This window comes from Micropterus salmoides, unplaced genomic scaffold (assembly GCF_014851395.1).
Source record: "Micropterus salmoides isolate LMB-PRFRI ecotype aquatic unplaced genomic scaffold, ASM1485139v1 Ms_hic_scaffold_11, whole genome shotgun sequence".
NCBI classification, from domain to species: Eukaryota; Metazoa; Chordata; class Actinopteri; order Centrarchiformes; family Centrarchidae; genus Micropterus; species Micropterus salmoides.
In genome coordinates this window covers 12,027,828-12,041,057 of record NW_024040152.1, presented here as the reverse complement: position 1 = coordinate 12,041,057, position 13,230 = coordinate 12,027,828, and the positions used below count along the sequence as shown (strand labels likewise).

The 13,230-nt window shown below is 39.5% G+C and overlaps 2 protein-coding genes across 3 annotated transcripts; one reads left to right on the top strand and one right to left on the bottom strand.

The window, feature by feature from the left end:
• Window positions 1-304: 304 nt before the first annotated feature.
• Window positions 305-8,754, bottom strand: rpa2 (replication protein A2). 2 transcript variants are annotated; one of them, XM_038710913.1, is made up of 9 exons: window positions 8,637-8,754; window positions 8,333-8,427; window positions 7,990-8,091; window positions 6,993-7,106; window positions 5,512-5,586; window positions 5,044-5,154; window positions 3,539-3,676; window positions 2,959-3,053; window positions 305-841 (listed from the first exon to the last, which is right to left on the bottom strand). In XM_038710913.1, exons 1-9 carry the CDS (start codon window positions 8,737-8,739, stop codon window positions 754-756), a joined length of 921 nt encoding a protein of 306 aa, XP_038566841.1. In that variant the 5' UTR covers window positions 8,740-8,754; the 3' UTR covers window positions 305-753. The 2 variants fall into 2 exon arrangements, with proteins under 2 accessions (XP_038566841.1, XP_038566842.1); XM_038710914.1 differs by having other exon boundaries at window positions 8,589-8,744.
• Window positions 8,755-9,877: 1,123 nt separating this feature from the next.
• Window positions 9,878-13,115, top strand: smpdl3b (sphingomyelin phosphodiesterase acid like 3B). Its single transcript, XM_038710911.1, has 8 exons — window positions 9,878-9,992; window positions 10,109-10,322; window positions 10,597-10,694; window positions 10,804-10,947; window positions 11,228-11,397; window positions 11,802-11,982; window positions 12,189-12,322; window positions 12,470-13,115. Exons 1-8 carry the CDS (start codon window positions 9,905-9,907, stop codon window positions 12,830-12,832), a joined length of 1,392 nt encoding a protein of 463 aa, XP_038566839.1. The 5' UTR covers window positions 9,878-9,904; the 3' UTR covers window positions 12,833-13,115.
• The last annotated feature ends 115 nt before the right edge of the window (window positions 13,116-13,230 follow it).

Genomic DNA, 13,230 nt, shown 5'->3' with positions numbered 1-13,230 from the left:
ACCTTATGGACAGATGCGTTAGCCTACATTTCTTCAGCATGCAGTCAACTGGATTTGACACGTGCACACCTTCAAGTAAAGACAAACATCTAAAGTGTGACCCCTAAGAGTCAAAATACAAAATTCTGTTTGTGTTACAGCTAAAAACATTGGCACAAATTGCTTGTCCACCAAGTGGTTGTGTATGGCAATTGCCTTGAATGAAGGTTTAATGCAAACAAAACCTACCATACCCCTTTGTTGGAATATCATTTAAAGTGTATGCGTAAATGATACAACAAAGGTTCCTGAAAGACGATCCAAATGTATTTTGTATAATCTTTTAATTTTGGCAAAAGTAAGTTACATACAAAAAATAAGTAAATAAGAGTACTCATGTTCGAAGGGTTTAAAATTACAAAATGCTTTACAGTAGAGATCACAGAAGTACAGAATAATAGTATTGACTGCTTCTTCAAAAGCAACACCTTTGGGACTTGCAGAATAGCAGAAGTAACCCCAGGAATACAGGATGCATAAACCAAAAGGTTTCACCAAACCTTAACCACGTGTTCTTCAACTAACATCAACTACAGTACCTTAACAAAGAAGGACTCAGAGGATTTTATTCAATTGTTACAGCTCAACTGCTGCTTTAATGAGGTCAGAGAAGAGTTAATTTTTCGGTTTTCAGTTATAAATCTTATACTAATGACTGTTATTAGGTTCAGTTCAAAATAGGAAACCCCACTGGTGTTAAGAAGCTTAAGGTTTCTAATCATCATTGTCTGTTGACTTGTAGTGGTCTTCGTCGATGGTGGAAAAGATGTGACCTTCATTGCTTAGGAATTCCACTGCTTGCCTGTTAAAGCACAAAGAGAAATTTGAATAGTATTTTTGAAGCACTTTATATATACACACACACACACTTCAAGCAACGTAAATGAACCTTTTCAATTTCGGCCAGCTTAAGTGAAGGTCTTTCACACCTTTACCTTTAAATGGAGCAGCAACGATTTGTCGACAGAACTAACTGGCCACTATTTTCACAATGATTAATTGTTTAAGACACTTTCCAAGCAAAGATTACTAACTATTTTGATGGTTTCAGATTCTCAACTGTGAGATGTTGTTCTTACGTTGGTCTTACTTTAGTAAATTCAATATTTCAAGGCTCAGGACAAGACATTTTCACAGGGAATCAAGTTCAAAAAAGGCTCCAACTTTGGATTATACCCACTTGATATGACTAATTGCTGAAGACTCATATCAGCTGTACATAAATTTTGGAATACATTTTAATATTGAACGAGGACTGTAGATTTTGAAGGTAGAGGTAGACATGAAAAAATGTGAACCCATCTTTTCCTTTCGAGGGGAGCAGTAAAAAGGCACATGAACTTTATGTGTTCAAACCAAAAAAAATGCGACTCACAAAAGATTAAAAAAAACAAAACAAGTGATAGTTATAAAATATTTGTCTTTGAGCTGATGCATGTACATAAAAAGGTTGAGAAAAGACGTGACAAAATTCTTTTATTTCAGAGGCTTGACAGCCAAAGCAAAGTTTAGGAAGAAATAAACTAATAACTCTAAAACTAACTTGACTGCTGGCCTCAAACAACCTGGTAGCGGTCCTCACACTGGTCATTTAGAGCCAGGTCACCGGAGTCTTTAACCTGGACAAAAGCTACAAGGTTCCTATAGCTGACAGTAGAGGAGGGATTTCTGAAAAGGAGTTTAATAATCTTCTGCTAATCGCGATGGCTAGTCATTATGTAAAGTGTCTGTAGCAAAATTTGCTTTTATAATTGTGGTTAAGGCAGCATCCCTTCTATATAGCAGATTTTTTTAACAGTGCAGTAAACGCCCAGGGTCAACCCAGCTCATGTAAACAACTGTGTCTTAGAGGCATGTAAAAGTTAAAGAAAACTGTAGTTAAAATGTACCTACTTTTAAGATCATACAACTCAGGTTCTGTCTCGTCTTCTGATTTGACAGGAATTCAATCAGACCAAAGTGCAAAGCATACATTTAGGCTACGTTCAGACTGCAGGCTAATGTGACCCAAATACGACAGTTTTTACTCATGTGTGACTCAGATCTGATCTTTTTATGACAGTGTAAACAGGCCAAGTCACAAGGAATCTCTATCTTTTCCAGTTCGGATTTGGGCCACTTTCATGTGTGGTCCAAATCCAATACAGATCGGAGCTTTTTTAAATGCGACCTCAGTCTGGACACTCAGGTCGGAATCAATGCGACTTTGACGTCACTCTAGAGCGGCTGTTGTCACAGTTCTGCTATATACAGAGCCGCGATGAAGGAAAAAGCTCCACAAAAGCCATTATAATACATGTGGCTCTCTTCCTCCTCTACCTTGCCATCATCTGCTCACAAATTCCCTTTCTTATACCTGAAATCCACCTGACCGCGAGCTCTCTGAGTTATTGGCATGTGGGGAGCGAGAGAGAAACCGTAAAGAAAAGAACAGAAAGTTGTGAACACTTGTCATAATTCGGGAGAAATGTGACCCGTGAGAGGACAATAAAAAATAAAAAACGGGAGTCTCCCGTGAGCTAATAGGAGATAACCTCTGTTGCTCCTGGTTTACCTCTGTAGCCTCCAACAGCGTGTGAAGTTGTGTTATTTTTCTGTGCATGTGGGTCACATTTAGACCGCGGACAGTTCACAATGGAGTCTGATATGGGCCACATTTAAGCAATAATGTGAAATGTCAAACAAACAAAATCGGACCTGGGGGAAAAAAAAAAAAAATCGGAATTGAGCATTAAGTCAGTCTGAACGTAGCCTTAGTGTCCAAAAACTCACCCAATATCATCAATTCAATGCTCTGCTTTTCAGCATAGGGGAAACGTTTTCAACGGTTGTAATACAGTAAATTACTTCACTGTGTAAATTCACCACAACACACATTTTAATTTTTCCCTTTAGGATTTAAAGCAGAACTTATCTTACTTGATGACTGCCAGACTTATGCCACTAAGTCTCTGCTTCAGGTCCTGAATGCTGATGCCCTGCTGGTCTGGGCAACTTCTTATCAAACTTAGCACCTTGTGAGATGAACAATGACATATTAAAAAACAATACGTACAGTGTCAAACTGCAAATATAGATGCATCTTTCAAAACTAGCAACTTCTCCTTTTGACAACCATTACTTCTTCTGAGTAAGCTATTTTTGTATAATTAGCTGCAACATTGAGGAGGGGACAGGAAGTATGAGACTCGTGTTTCATATCAATTTCTCTGTGAAAATAAAGCTGTTGGCCTGACAAATCATTTATATATTTTTTTTATCTAGTTAATGATAATTCATTAAAAGTGTAAAATGTATGGCTTTTTTTGGTTGAAAAGTTAAAGATCATGTTTAATTACCAAGGCCATGAACAGTAAGAGTCAAATTCATTATCAGTGTTAGGTCAGTATCCAGGAGGCATGGACCCTGACTGGTCTCTCTGTGCTCACCTATATAATAAAGGAGCCAACCTTTTTAAATGTAGTGTATTCTTAAATTTTAATATATCATTTGGACTCACCTGATTCTGGTTTGCGCTTAACCCATTGTTAGTCATGTCGTTAGCACCTGCATAGCCCCCTCCCATCCCTCCCGTCCTTTCCACACTCGGCCGTGACATGGGTGTGTCATTACTGCTCACTCCTCCACCAAGACTTGACTGAAAGAGAAACAAAACCAAATGTTGTTGTTTTCTGACACATTGCTGGTAACCGCTATAAGAACATCCTCAAACATAAATACTTAGAAATGTGACGACAGCAGACTTGAATACTTGGTTCCTTCAAGGGAAAGCAAACTTACTACATAACAGTGTTTGTACATGCAGAAACTAGGTACAGTATAATTTCCTCAGATACTAGTTTAATCCGTGTATGGTTCGTTCTTTGGTTATTTTGTTTCAAAACCAAATCGGAAAAAACAAGTAGTTTTTCGGTTTTTCTGTTTTAAAGTGTTGTATACTATATCCTATCCCCCTTACTATACCCTACTAGTTTTCGAACTAACTGGCTGCTGTACACATGCGCCTGTTTGCAACAGCTGTGGTCTGCGTCGGGCTTCATCCAACCAGAGAGAATGATCACCGCCCGTCCGCAGCACACCAGGTCGCTGCCGCCTCCTCTCGTCCTGTAAACTCCAGCGCCCCACTCCTCAACTAATATGCGTTGTGTTGCCAGTGGAACCGGCGCACTGGACGGTCAGTATTCGTTCCCCCTGGCTGGATTAAGTTTGATTCTCCTGTTTTACACATAGCCTAATCCATGTGCCTACTGCAGGTGGATGCTCTCTGCAACGCCACCAAACTTTCTAAATTCTTCCATCTCGTGAAGAAAATAAAAGGTCAGGTGGAAACAGTGTAGAAGCTGAACAAAAATTACCCGAACCTTTTAATCCGTGTATTCGTTAATATACAGCTCGCCGATTTAACTAATAACAGTTCATGTTCGCTGTGTACCATTGGATGTACTGACAACATCACTGAATTACTTTAATACTGAAGAAATCTTAAAAACCAGAGGATTCTTCTGAGGCGTTCCTGTCCCACTTGCTAGTGAGTTTCAAACTGTACGATGAGCCTCCCGTTTTTCTAACTAAAAACCCACCTATGTTGATGTTCAAGCTCATCTTAAATTACATTTAATCAGGCACCGCCCTCGCCAAAGCTACACAAATCGAACACATTAAATATCAAAATCAATATTTTTCCGTTTTGTTTAAAAAAAAAAAAAAAAAAAAACAGGGGAAAAAAACGATGTCTGTTTTTTTGTTTTCTGTTTATCTGTTTTGGTTTTAAAATGAAAAAACCATAAGACGACGTGTTTTTTTTTGGTTTTTCCGATTTGGTTTTGAAACGAAATAATGAAACAACGAACCATACACGGATTTAGTTTCATTTTAATAATATAAGTGCTTTTCAGATTCACATTGCTTTTGCGTGTCTTCCAAATGATAGTATGTTTATACTTAAAACAGCAGAACAGCAACCAAAAATAGAAGCTGCTGAGGTTTATGCTTTACATTTCTCACCTGTGGTTTGCTGAGCATCATGTGTGCTTGGACAACCTCCAGCATATGTGAGGTAATTTCATTCATGTCCTCCAGGGGCCTGACACCAAATGCCACAACGGATCTGTGATTCTGAGACAGGAAGACAGAGATGCCCCCCCCCCCTCAGTCAATCTTGAAATAGCCGAATTAACATATGATGTACAGCAAGTGAAAAGATCTCTTTATAGCGAAGTGCATTGCATGTGTGAGTGAGGATAAAACCCATGTTGGTCAGTTAAGTAAAATTCAGACACATGGCGCACCAAAACATATATATGCTATAATTCTGAAAAACACTTCCAAAACAGTATATTGAACAAAGTTTATAGCTACCAACAACTTAAATTTCACATGGTCATTTGGCCTCACAAGGGACCATTAAAGCTTCCTTAAAGTTCCTATTCGTTTCTGGGTACTGTGGAGATGATTTTAGGACAGTAAATTCACCTGGAAGGAACGCAGATTGCCAGAGACTTTGACATACGTGCCTGGAGGCAGGACAGTGCTGTCCACACTGGGGTCCTATACAAACAAAAACAAGTTATGCTAAGGTGCATTTGTACAATAAATAATAAAACAATGTTCAGATTTTCTTTTTTATTGATGTATATATTCCACATTTTTCATTTATATGACTGCATGCACATTGGTGTTTGCACGTCATTAATGATTGTATGTGTGCTCTAATGTTCCTGAGAACCAACTTCAGATTAAAAATTTGAGAAGTGGAATTCATTGCTCACCAGGAATGGTCAGTAATGATGATTTGTGTAACTTCATACAATCAAATAATATAAAATAACCCAAATTTTAAATCGTACATCAGTTAACCTCTTAACATTCCTGTAAAATTAATGCAAAATGCCTATTCAAGGCATATCCAAAGTAAATTGAATGTAGTTCTTCAACCATTTGGAGTATATGCATGGTCAAGGCTTCTCTGAAAGATAACACTCTGGAGTGTCTAACCCAAAAGTCAGAATGATTATAAGTGCTACTGGAATTGATTAATATAAGTTTATACACACTAAAACTAACACGTTTTTCATTTTTGCTTGAAAGTGCTTGCTAACAAATGCATGCAGACAAGTATAGCTGGGAAAACACTGTAGGGCCACAGGATAAAGCATTACCCAGTCCTAGATTAAATTTCATACCAATACCATGAAAAATGACTATTTTACACAGGTTTTTCCAAGTATGTGTCTTATCGTATTTTTTCTAAAACAGCACCGCCCCATGGTGGCAGGCGGCTGCTGCTGCATCGTTCCATCTTAGCCGGTAGCTTGACGCAGATGTGTTTTTTTTGCTGAGTAGATCAGATGCTGGATATCGTTATTTTCACAATTTTATTGGCTACACGAAGTGCCAGTCATCGGCACAATTGCTTGCAATAGGCTCGGCAACAGTAAATAACAGGGGCTGGCCGTTCCTTACAGCGTGGGCTCTTGTTGGCTATTGAAGGCTGTGAAAGGGACATGTGAGCTCCTATAGGGTCGGAGTTCAGCGGAACTATTTGAATACAAGCTATCGTAGTTGTTTACATTCAAATCAGGGTTTTATATATATATATATATAGCTTATACTGGTTGGTCTGACGGATTTGGTGATTGTATCTTGAAATGGTTTGCATTGGTCGAATCACGAGGATTTTAGCTTTCAAACACTGTATCAGAGTATGATGTTAATATAGCAGTTGTATGCACATACCGAAAGCTGTCGCGAGGACATGACGGCCCGTGGGCGGGACGTTGGAATGTTAAGAGGTTATACTGGAAACCACCACCAACGTGACATTTTCAGTATTGTTTCATCACACGTTTATATTTTACAGACAAATGGTTCATGCTTCACCCAGAAGTGGCTGTTAAATACAAAAGCATAAAAAAATTAATTGTTTGTGCAAGGGTTCAGGTACCCTCACTGACCTCTGTGTCTACCCACTGCTTCACATCCATGGGTGCACCTGTCATGTCATCGACCTTGTACTGGATGTTGGTCATGGATTTGTCTGTGCTCCTAATGACACCCACAATGGTAACCTATAACACAGAACATTAACAGTTATCCAACAGCGAGGTCAAGTCAGTCAATATGCTGCAGGGAATCATCTCTGGATTAAGTACATGTGGCATCAACCAGTTAATCTCTCTTTTTCCCCTTCAAAAAATAAAATTAAAAAAAATAAAAATCAATGCAGGTTGTGGATTCTTTGGCCAATATCCACCTTTTTCTCCTGATCTCACTATGGTCACTGTTAATCTAATCCAATAACTAGGGAAACTACCAAAAAGTATTTTAATTATTGATTAATCTTTTTCTATAAAATGAAAACAGACCCTTATTACAATTTCCCAGACTTGAGGATTATGTACTCAAATTGATTGCTTTATCCAAACATCAGCCCCAAACACCAAGACATTCAGTTTACTATCATAAGGCCCAAAAAAGGCACTAAACCCTAACATTTAAGAAACATGAATTTTTAAATGTTTAGCATTTTCCTTTTAGGAATAATGAACCAAATATCTATATAGTTGCTGACTGTTTCTGTTGCTCGGCTCATTGATTAATCAACTAAGTAGTGCTCTATCTCAAATGGATTAATCATTTAAGTCATTTCTCAAACAATAATGCCAGACATTTGGTGTAAATTTAATATCTTTCAGTTTTACTGTTGGTTTAAAATACATCAACTTGGGCTCAGGTAAAAGGAATCTTTACCTACTTTCTGATGTGTTTTCTGTCATGACCCCCTTTAGAAGCCAAAAACTTTCAGAACAGAAAACAAAATGACAGAGATCCACTAATAGTTATACTAATCATCAGTTTCAGCCCTATTGTAATTGCACCACTGGACACTATTGATAGTCATTTGCATTTTCTGCCACCCTGCACTGCAGTCCCTTTTTTGCTTCAGCTTACCTGGGCAACTTCCACATCTCCTACTTTGAAGGCCTCATCAGTCTGAGAAGCAGACATCAGCTGAGACACTGTGCAGGGGATTATCTGTGTGGCACGGGTTCTCTGCAACACACACACACACACAAACATATATATTGACTGCTGTGCCCAAATGTTTCCATCAGTACACAGGAATACACAGATGTGTTACCTGGGAAAGAGGGGTCAAGCTTATGATACATTGCCATATATATTTAAAATATAAGTGTGCAATTTAAGCAATGATGTTTTGATAGATATTCAGGTCACATCTGTTCCATGTAGATTACAAAGACGAAGGGCTAGTGTAGACTTCAGTACAAACCCCTTTCTTGTCTCCACCCTGGGATAGGGAAGGTGATGCAAAGCCTCCTGGAGACTGAGTATAACCTCCGACCGTACTCGACTCACTGTAACCTCCTGAAATAGCAAAAAAGTTTAGACACAATTTTTCGTCAAAGACACAGCAACAAAGAGTCAAGTCAGTAACGCTTAGCTAACGTTAGCCGCAGCAAAACAATGTCAACAAGCCGACCTGACCACTTTATACCACAACGAAACAGCGTGGGAATTAAACTCACCCTGATTCCACATGTTGTCACCTTGTAATTACGTTAATAAAATCAAACCTGAAATGACAAATACACTGTGGAGTAGCGACAACAGCCACACGTAGTTCTGCAAACCTCTTCCTTGTGTGCTCCCGCGCGCAAAACTCAATGTACAGCGCATGCGCGTAGCAGAAGTCCCGCGAAACCTACACCGGTGGCACAGGGATCTTGTAGCCCTGATTTTCGCTTGTCAGACAATGCTTCCTCTCTCGATGTGTCCAAAATATCGCAGTTGTCGAAAGACTGGCGACGTCAGCTCTCCAATATGCCTCTAACCGTAACTTTAGCGTGCAGTTACCCGACATTTTGGCGCATATGGCGTGGGGCGGTACAGCTTTGGAGATTTCCTGAAAGGCATACTTCGGGCATTATTATACTCACATCACCAGACAGGCAAACATTATACAGTCTATCGAGGCAAGTCAAGGTTTTGAGCCTACAGCTCAAAAGTCTTGGTAGTCCTGAATAAAATTTCTCACTCAGTAAACAATGTAATGTAATAAAATAACAATAGGCATAATATCATCTAGTTTTAACAATTTTGGAATTCGAAAATATCTTACTTTCAAAAATCAGCTATATGAAGAGATATTTACATCGAGCAACAATTTTTAAGAAATCTGTTTCCTTCACTTTGGGAAATACGAGCATCCCCCGAAGGCAGCACGAACACCTCAAGACTTGTTCTGCCTTTTATTATTCAGAGAAAACATGCTACCCTTTGTGCTGAATTTATTTTAAACTTAAAATTCACCAGCCATAAAGGGCAACTGTAGATAGGCCTACTGATTTTATTTTTAGCCTACATAAAAATACTTCACATGGAGGCATTCAGCCACTCAAGTACCCGGATTGTTGTATCTGATGCCTTTTTATGGCATCCTCAAACATGTGACTTATAAACAGCTACATATTGTCTAGTCAATACACTGTTTCAATCTTCACACTAATTCTACGATAGCAAACATAATTTTTGTATCATAGCCTACTGCTAGCTGCCAAAAACCTGTTTATCTAGCGGCTACTTTTCATTTTAATTCAGGGGGAAAATGCACGTTTGAACGTCTTTGTTAGGCCTATGTGTAGCCTATATTAGGTTATCAGATGTAGGCTGTAGGCTGGCTTTTATAGTAATATTTTAACAATAGAGGGACCAAAATATAAAGTGTTTCACTGGCAAAGAAATGGACCACCTTTAGGCCAAAGACGCGTCATGAATAGCTGTAGGCCTATCTTATCTTCCATTTATGGACTTACCTCTCAAGCCTGGACTTGACTTTTGTCGGATGTTTTCTTTTCTCAAAGAGTTGAACATGTCCACAGTAACGCTGCTCCTATCTTGTCTGCTTTACAGAGAAGTCCTTGCGCTGTCAGGTAAGTAGCCAAAAGACCACAATGTAGAAGCCTATCGAATATTATGTTTCTTTAACAGTCCCTGTCATAGTGCAGGGACAACTTCGTGTGCGCAATTACGCATCATTTTTATCCAGGAAACTTCTGGCACATCACGGATCTGCACTGGGATCCGACTTACAAATCGACCGCTATTCCTGAACTTGTGTGTGCATCAAGCGGCAAACGACCTGCAGCCAATGCGGGGGAATTTGGACACTATGCTTGTGACTCGCCATGGCACCTTATAAACTCGTCTGTGTATGCCATGAAGGATATTCTACCAGACCCGGACTTCATCGTATGGACAGGGTAGGATATGTATCTGCTTAGGCTGCGACATGGTGCTGGCTTGTTGATTCTCACGTCCATCTCTAGAGAGGCAAATGCTTCATAATCGTGCTTTTTTATTTATTTTTTTTTTTTTTACAAGATATCATGCACTAGGGGGTCCCTATAGGGGCACATAAGTGTTGTCCCTCTGAAAGAATATCCCGGTGGGCCCCCTCCAACTGTGGGCCCAAAATTCTCTTTCCCCACTACACATTTAATCTACTACCAGGCAATCTATTGTTTTGATTCTCAGAGATGACACACCACATGTACCCAATGAGGATCTGGGAGAAGAAGCAGTGCTCCACATTATCAGCAACCTTACCCACATGATACATCAGGTGTTTCCAAGTAAGTGTGAGGTCAAGGCGTAGTGTATAATGGAGAAAACATCAATGATCAACATATACTGAATAATTCATATTAATGATGAAAGCTTTACATTTACTGCCTTCCTTAGACACTAAAGTGTACTCTGCCCTTGGCAACCATGACTACCACCCTAAGAGCCAGCTTCCTGCAGGTCCAAGCTACATCTATGACAAAACAGCAGAAATGTGGCGGGACTGGTTGGCTCCAGAGTCCCAAGAAACATTTAAAAAAGGTGAATAAAGCCTCCTGTGATCCCTTAAGATTAAGTCTTTTGGGGGGTGGTGATGGTGCAGTGGATAAGACACATGAGTTTGGCGTGAGAGACCTGGGTTCAATTCCCCACAGTGACCTCTAACATATTTAGCAATTTTAAGTCGCTTTGGATAAAAGCATCAGCTAAATGTATAAATGTAAATAAAAACAACTGCTCTCCAATAAATCACAAATTGTGCATACACAAATGATAAATCTGATTGTGTCATCCCTTTTATGCAATATTATTCTTTACATAGGTGGATATTACACAGAAAAGCTGCTGAATCGAACCGGTTTCAGGATGCTGGTTCTCAACACTAATCTCTACTATGACCAGAACAAGCTGACCCAGGACATAGATGACCCAGCGGGTCAGTTTAGCTGGGCGGACCGGGTTCTTACAGAGGCCGGCAACAACAAAGAAAAGGCAACGCATCTTATCTATCTGTGCCTTGCAACAGGAGTTAAATTGCATTTAATACTGGTCCTGCCACTATCCTCTCATCTTTTAATTTGCAATGTTGTTTGAATGACCTCTTAGAGGGAATACAATATTCAGCACATAACAAATACCTCATTCCTATTTTTAAAGCTGGGTAAATAGGAAGAATACTTTGAGTTTACATCCCCTGTATGAGTAATTATCTCATTGGAAAATAGGTTAATTTTCACAACAGTTGACCCTAAAATCTCTAAATCTGAGCCCTGGCAGGCTGCTCCTGCTCAAATTAATTCATGCATTGCAAAAAAGAAAATAGATTCAAATAGTAGAATTCTGCTACTGCCGGCCACTGATTATTTTTGCTAACACTACACTGGTTGCTCTATCAGGTGTACATCATTGGCCACGTTCCCCCAGGTTCCTTTGAGAAGAAGAGAAATAAGCCATGGTTCACACGTAAATTCAACCAGCAATACTTGGATTTAATTCAAAAGCATCATTCAGTCATATTTGGACAGTTCTTTGGCCATCATCATACTGACAGCTTCCGAATGTTCTATAACTCCAAGGGTAAGGTCAGACTCTTTATACTACTGCTACTACTTTCCTTGTTTTGCATCAGTGAATGGTTGGTATTTAATTTTACTTTGTTTTTACGTTTTAATTTCGCAACTGTGATGCACAGTTAATCTTACATTAAATGCCCAGATGTTTCCTGTTAGCTTTTGGAACATGATACTGTGTTAATCAGCGGTGATGGCTCTACTGTTCTACAGACTCTCCTATCAGCACAATGTTCCTCAGCCCAGGTGTCACACCGTGGAAGACAACGCTTCCTGGAGTCGTGGACGGAGCCAACAACCCTGGGATTCGTGTCTTTGAATATGACACCCAAACACTCCTGGTCAAAGTAAGTCAAGGCTGGTCTGTGTGCTTTCCCTTCAAATATGTTTAGAAGCACTGGTAAGCTGCATTATACCGCCCATATGTATTTTTGGATGTGCAACCTCCAAGAAAGCACCTATATTCTGGTTTCTGTTTTTTTTACCACTCTCAGGATATAGTGACTTATTATCTAAACCTGACTCACGCTAATGCAGCCCGCGCACGCTGGGAGAAGGAGTATCGCCTCACAGAGAGCTTCAGAGTGCCAGACGCCTCCGCAGCCTCCATGCATCAGGTTCTGGAGCGCGTTTCTAATGACCGTTGCTACCTACAGAAGTACTATGAGTTCAACTCTGTTAGCTATGACCTGACAGAGTGTGACAGTGACTGCCGCGTCGACCACGTGTGTGCAGCCAGAGAGGTAGACTTTGACAGGTATGAACGCTGTCTGGAGAAAGAAGGGGCAGCTGCCATTTATGGTGGTTTGCTGTTGGTCCCCTCTGTGGCTGTAAGTCTGGTGTTGTCCAATCGGTAATGATCATCTAAATCACAGATGATGTAAAAAATTTAGTTATGCACTAATGTACTTCAGCAAGTTTAAAAAAAAACAACCTTTGGCTTCAGCAATCTTTGTTGTGGCCTCTTTATCTTGGTTTATTGGCACTGGTTGAATATGTGATTTCCAGTCAATAGATAAAATGTGTGGTATTCATGTGGCTCAAAAGGCATAAGTACATACAATTAACCTGTGTCAAATGTTTCTTTACCCCTAATCTTCCCTGTCTAAATATATTTAATAAAACCAGAAATGGCTAAAACTGTTGTTTATTGGGTGACTGTTATTTTAACAGACTGAATCAATGCATTGTGAATATCTGTATAATCACAACAGTAGATCTGTTGATTAATATTGATTGCACTTGCTCATGCTCA

What these genes read in the sequence shown, in the direction of transcription:
- rpa2 (XM_038710913.1), bottom strand. Translation starts at nt 8,739, where the DNA reads ATGCGCTGTACATTGAGTTTTGCGCGCGGGAGCACACAAGGAAGAGGT. An exon ending in CAGTGTATTTGTCATTTCAG is followed by an intron (nt 8,428 to 8,636) that starts GTTTGATTTTAT and finishes TTGCTATTTCAG; the next exon opens with GAGGTTACAGTGAGTCGAGT. An exon ending in GCAATCTGCGTTCCTTCCAG is followed by an intron (nt 5,155 to 5,511) that starts GTGAATTTACTG and finishes TTCCTGTCTCAG; the next exon opens with AATCACAGATCCGTTGTGGC.
- smpdl3b (XM_038710911.1), top strand. Translation starts at nt 9,905, where the DNA reads ATGTTTTCTTTTCTCAAAGAGTTGAACATGTCCACAGTAACGCTGCTC. An exon ending in CCAAGAAACATTTAAAAAAG is followed by an intron (nt 10,948 to 11,227) that starts GTGAATAAAGCC and finishes TTCTTTACATAG; the next exon opens with GTGGATATTACACAGAAAAG. An exon ending in CCGGCAACAACAAAGAAAAG is followed by an intron (nt 11,398 to 11,801) that starts GCAACGCATCTT and finishes TTGCTCTATCAG; the next exon opens with GTGTACATCATTGGCCACGT.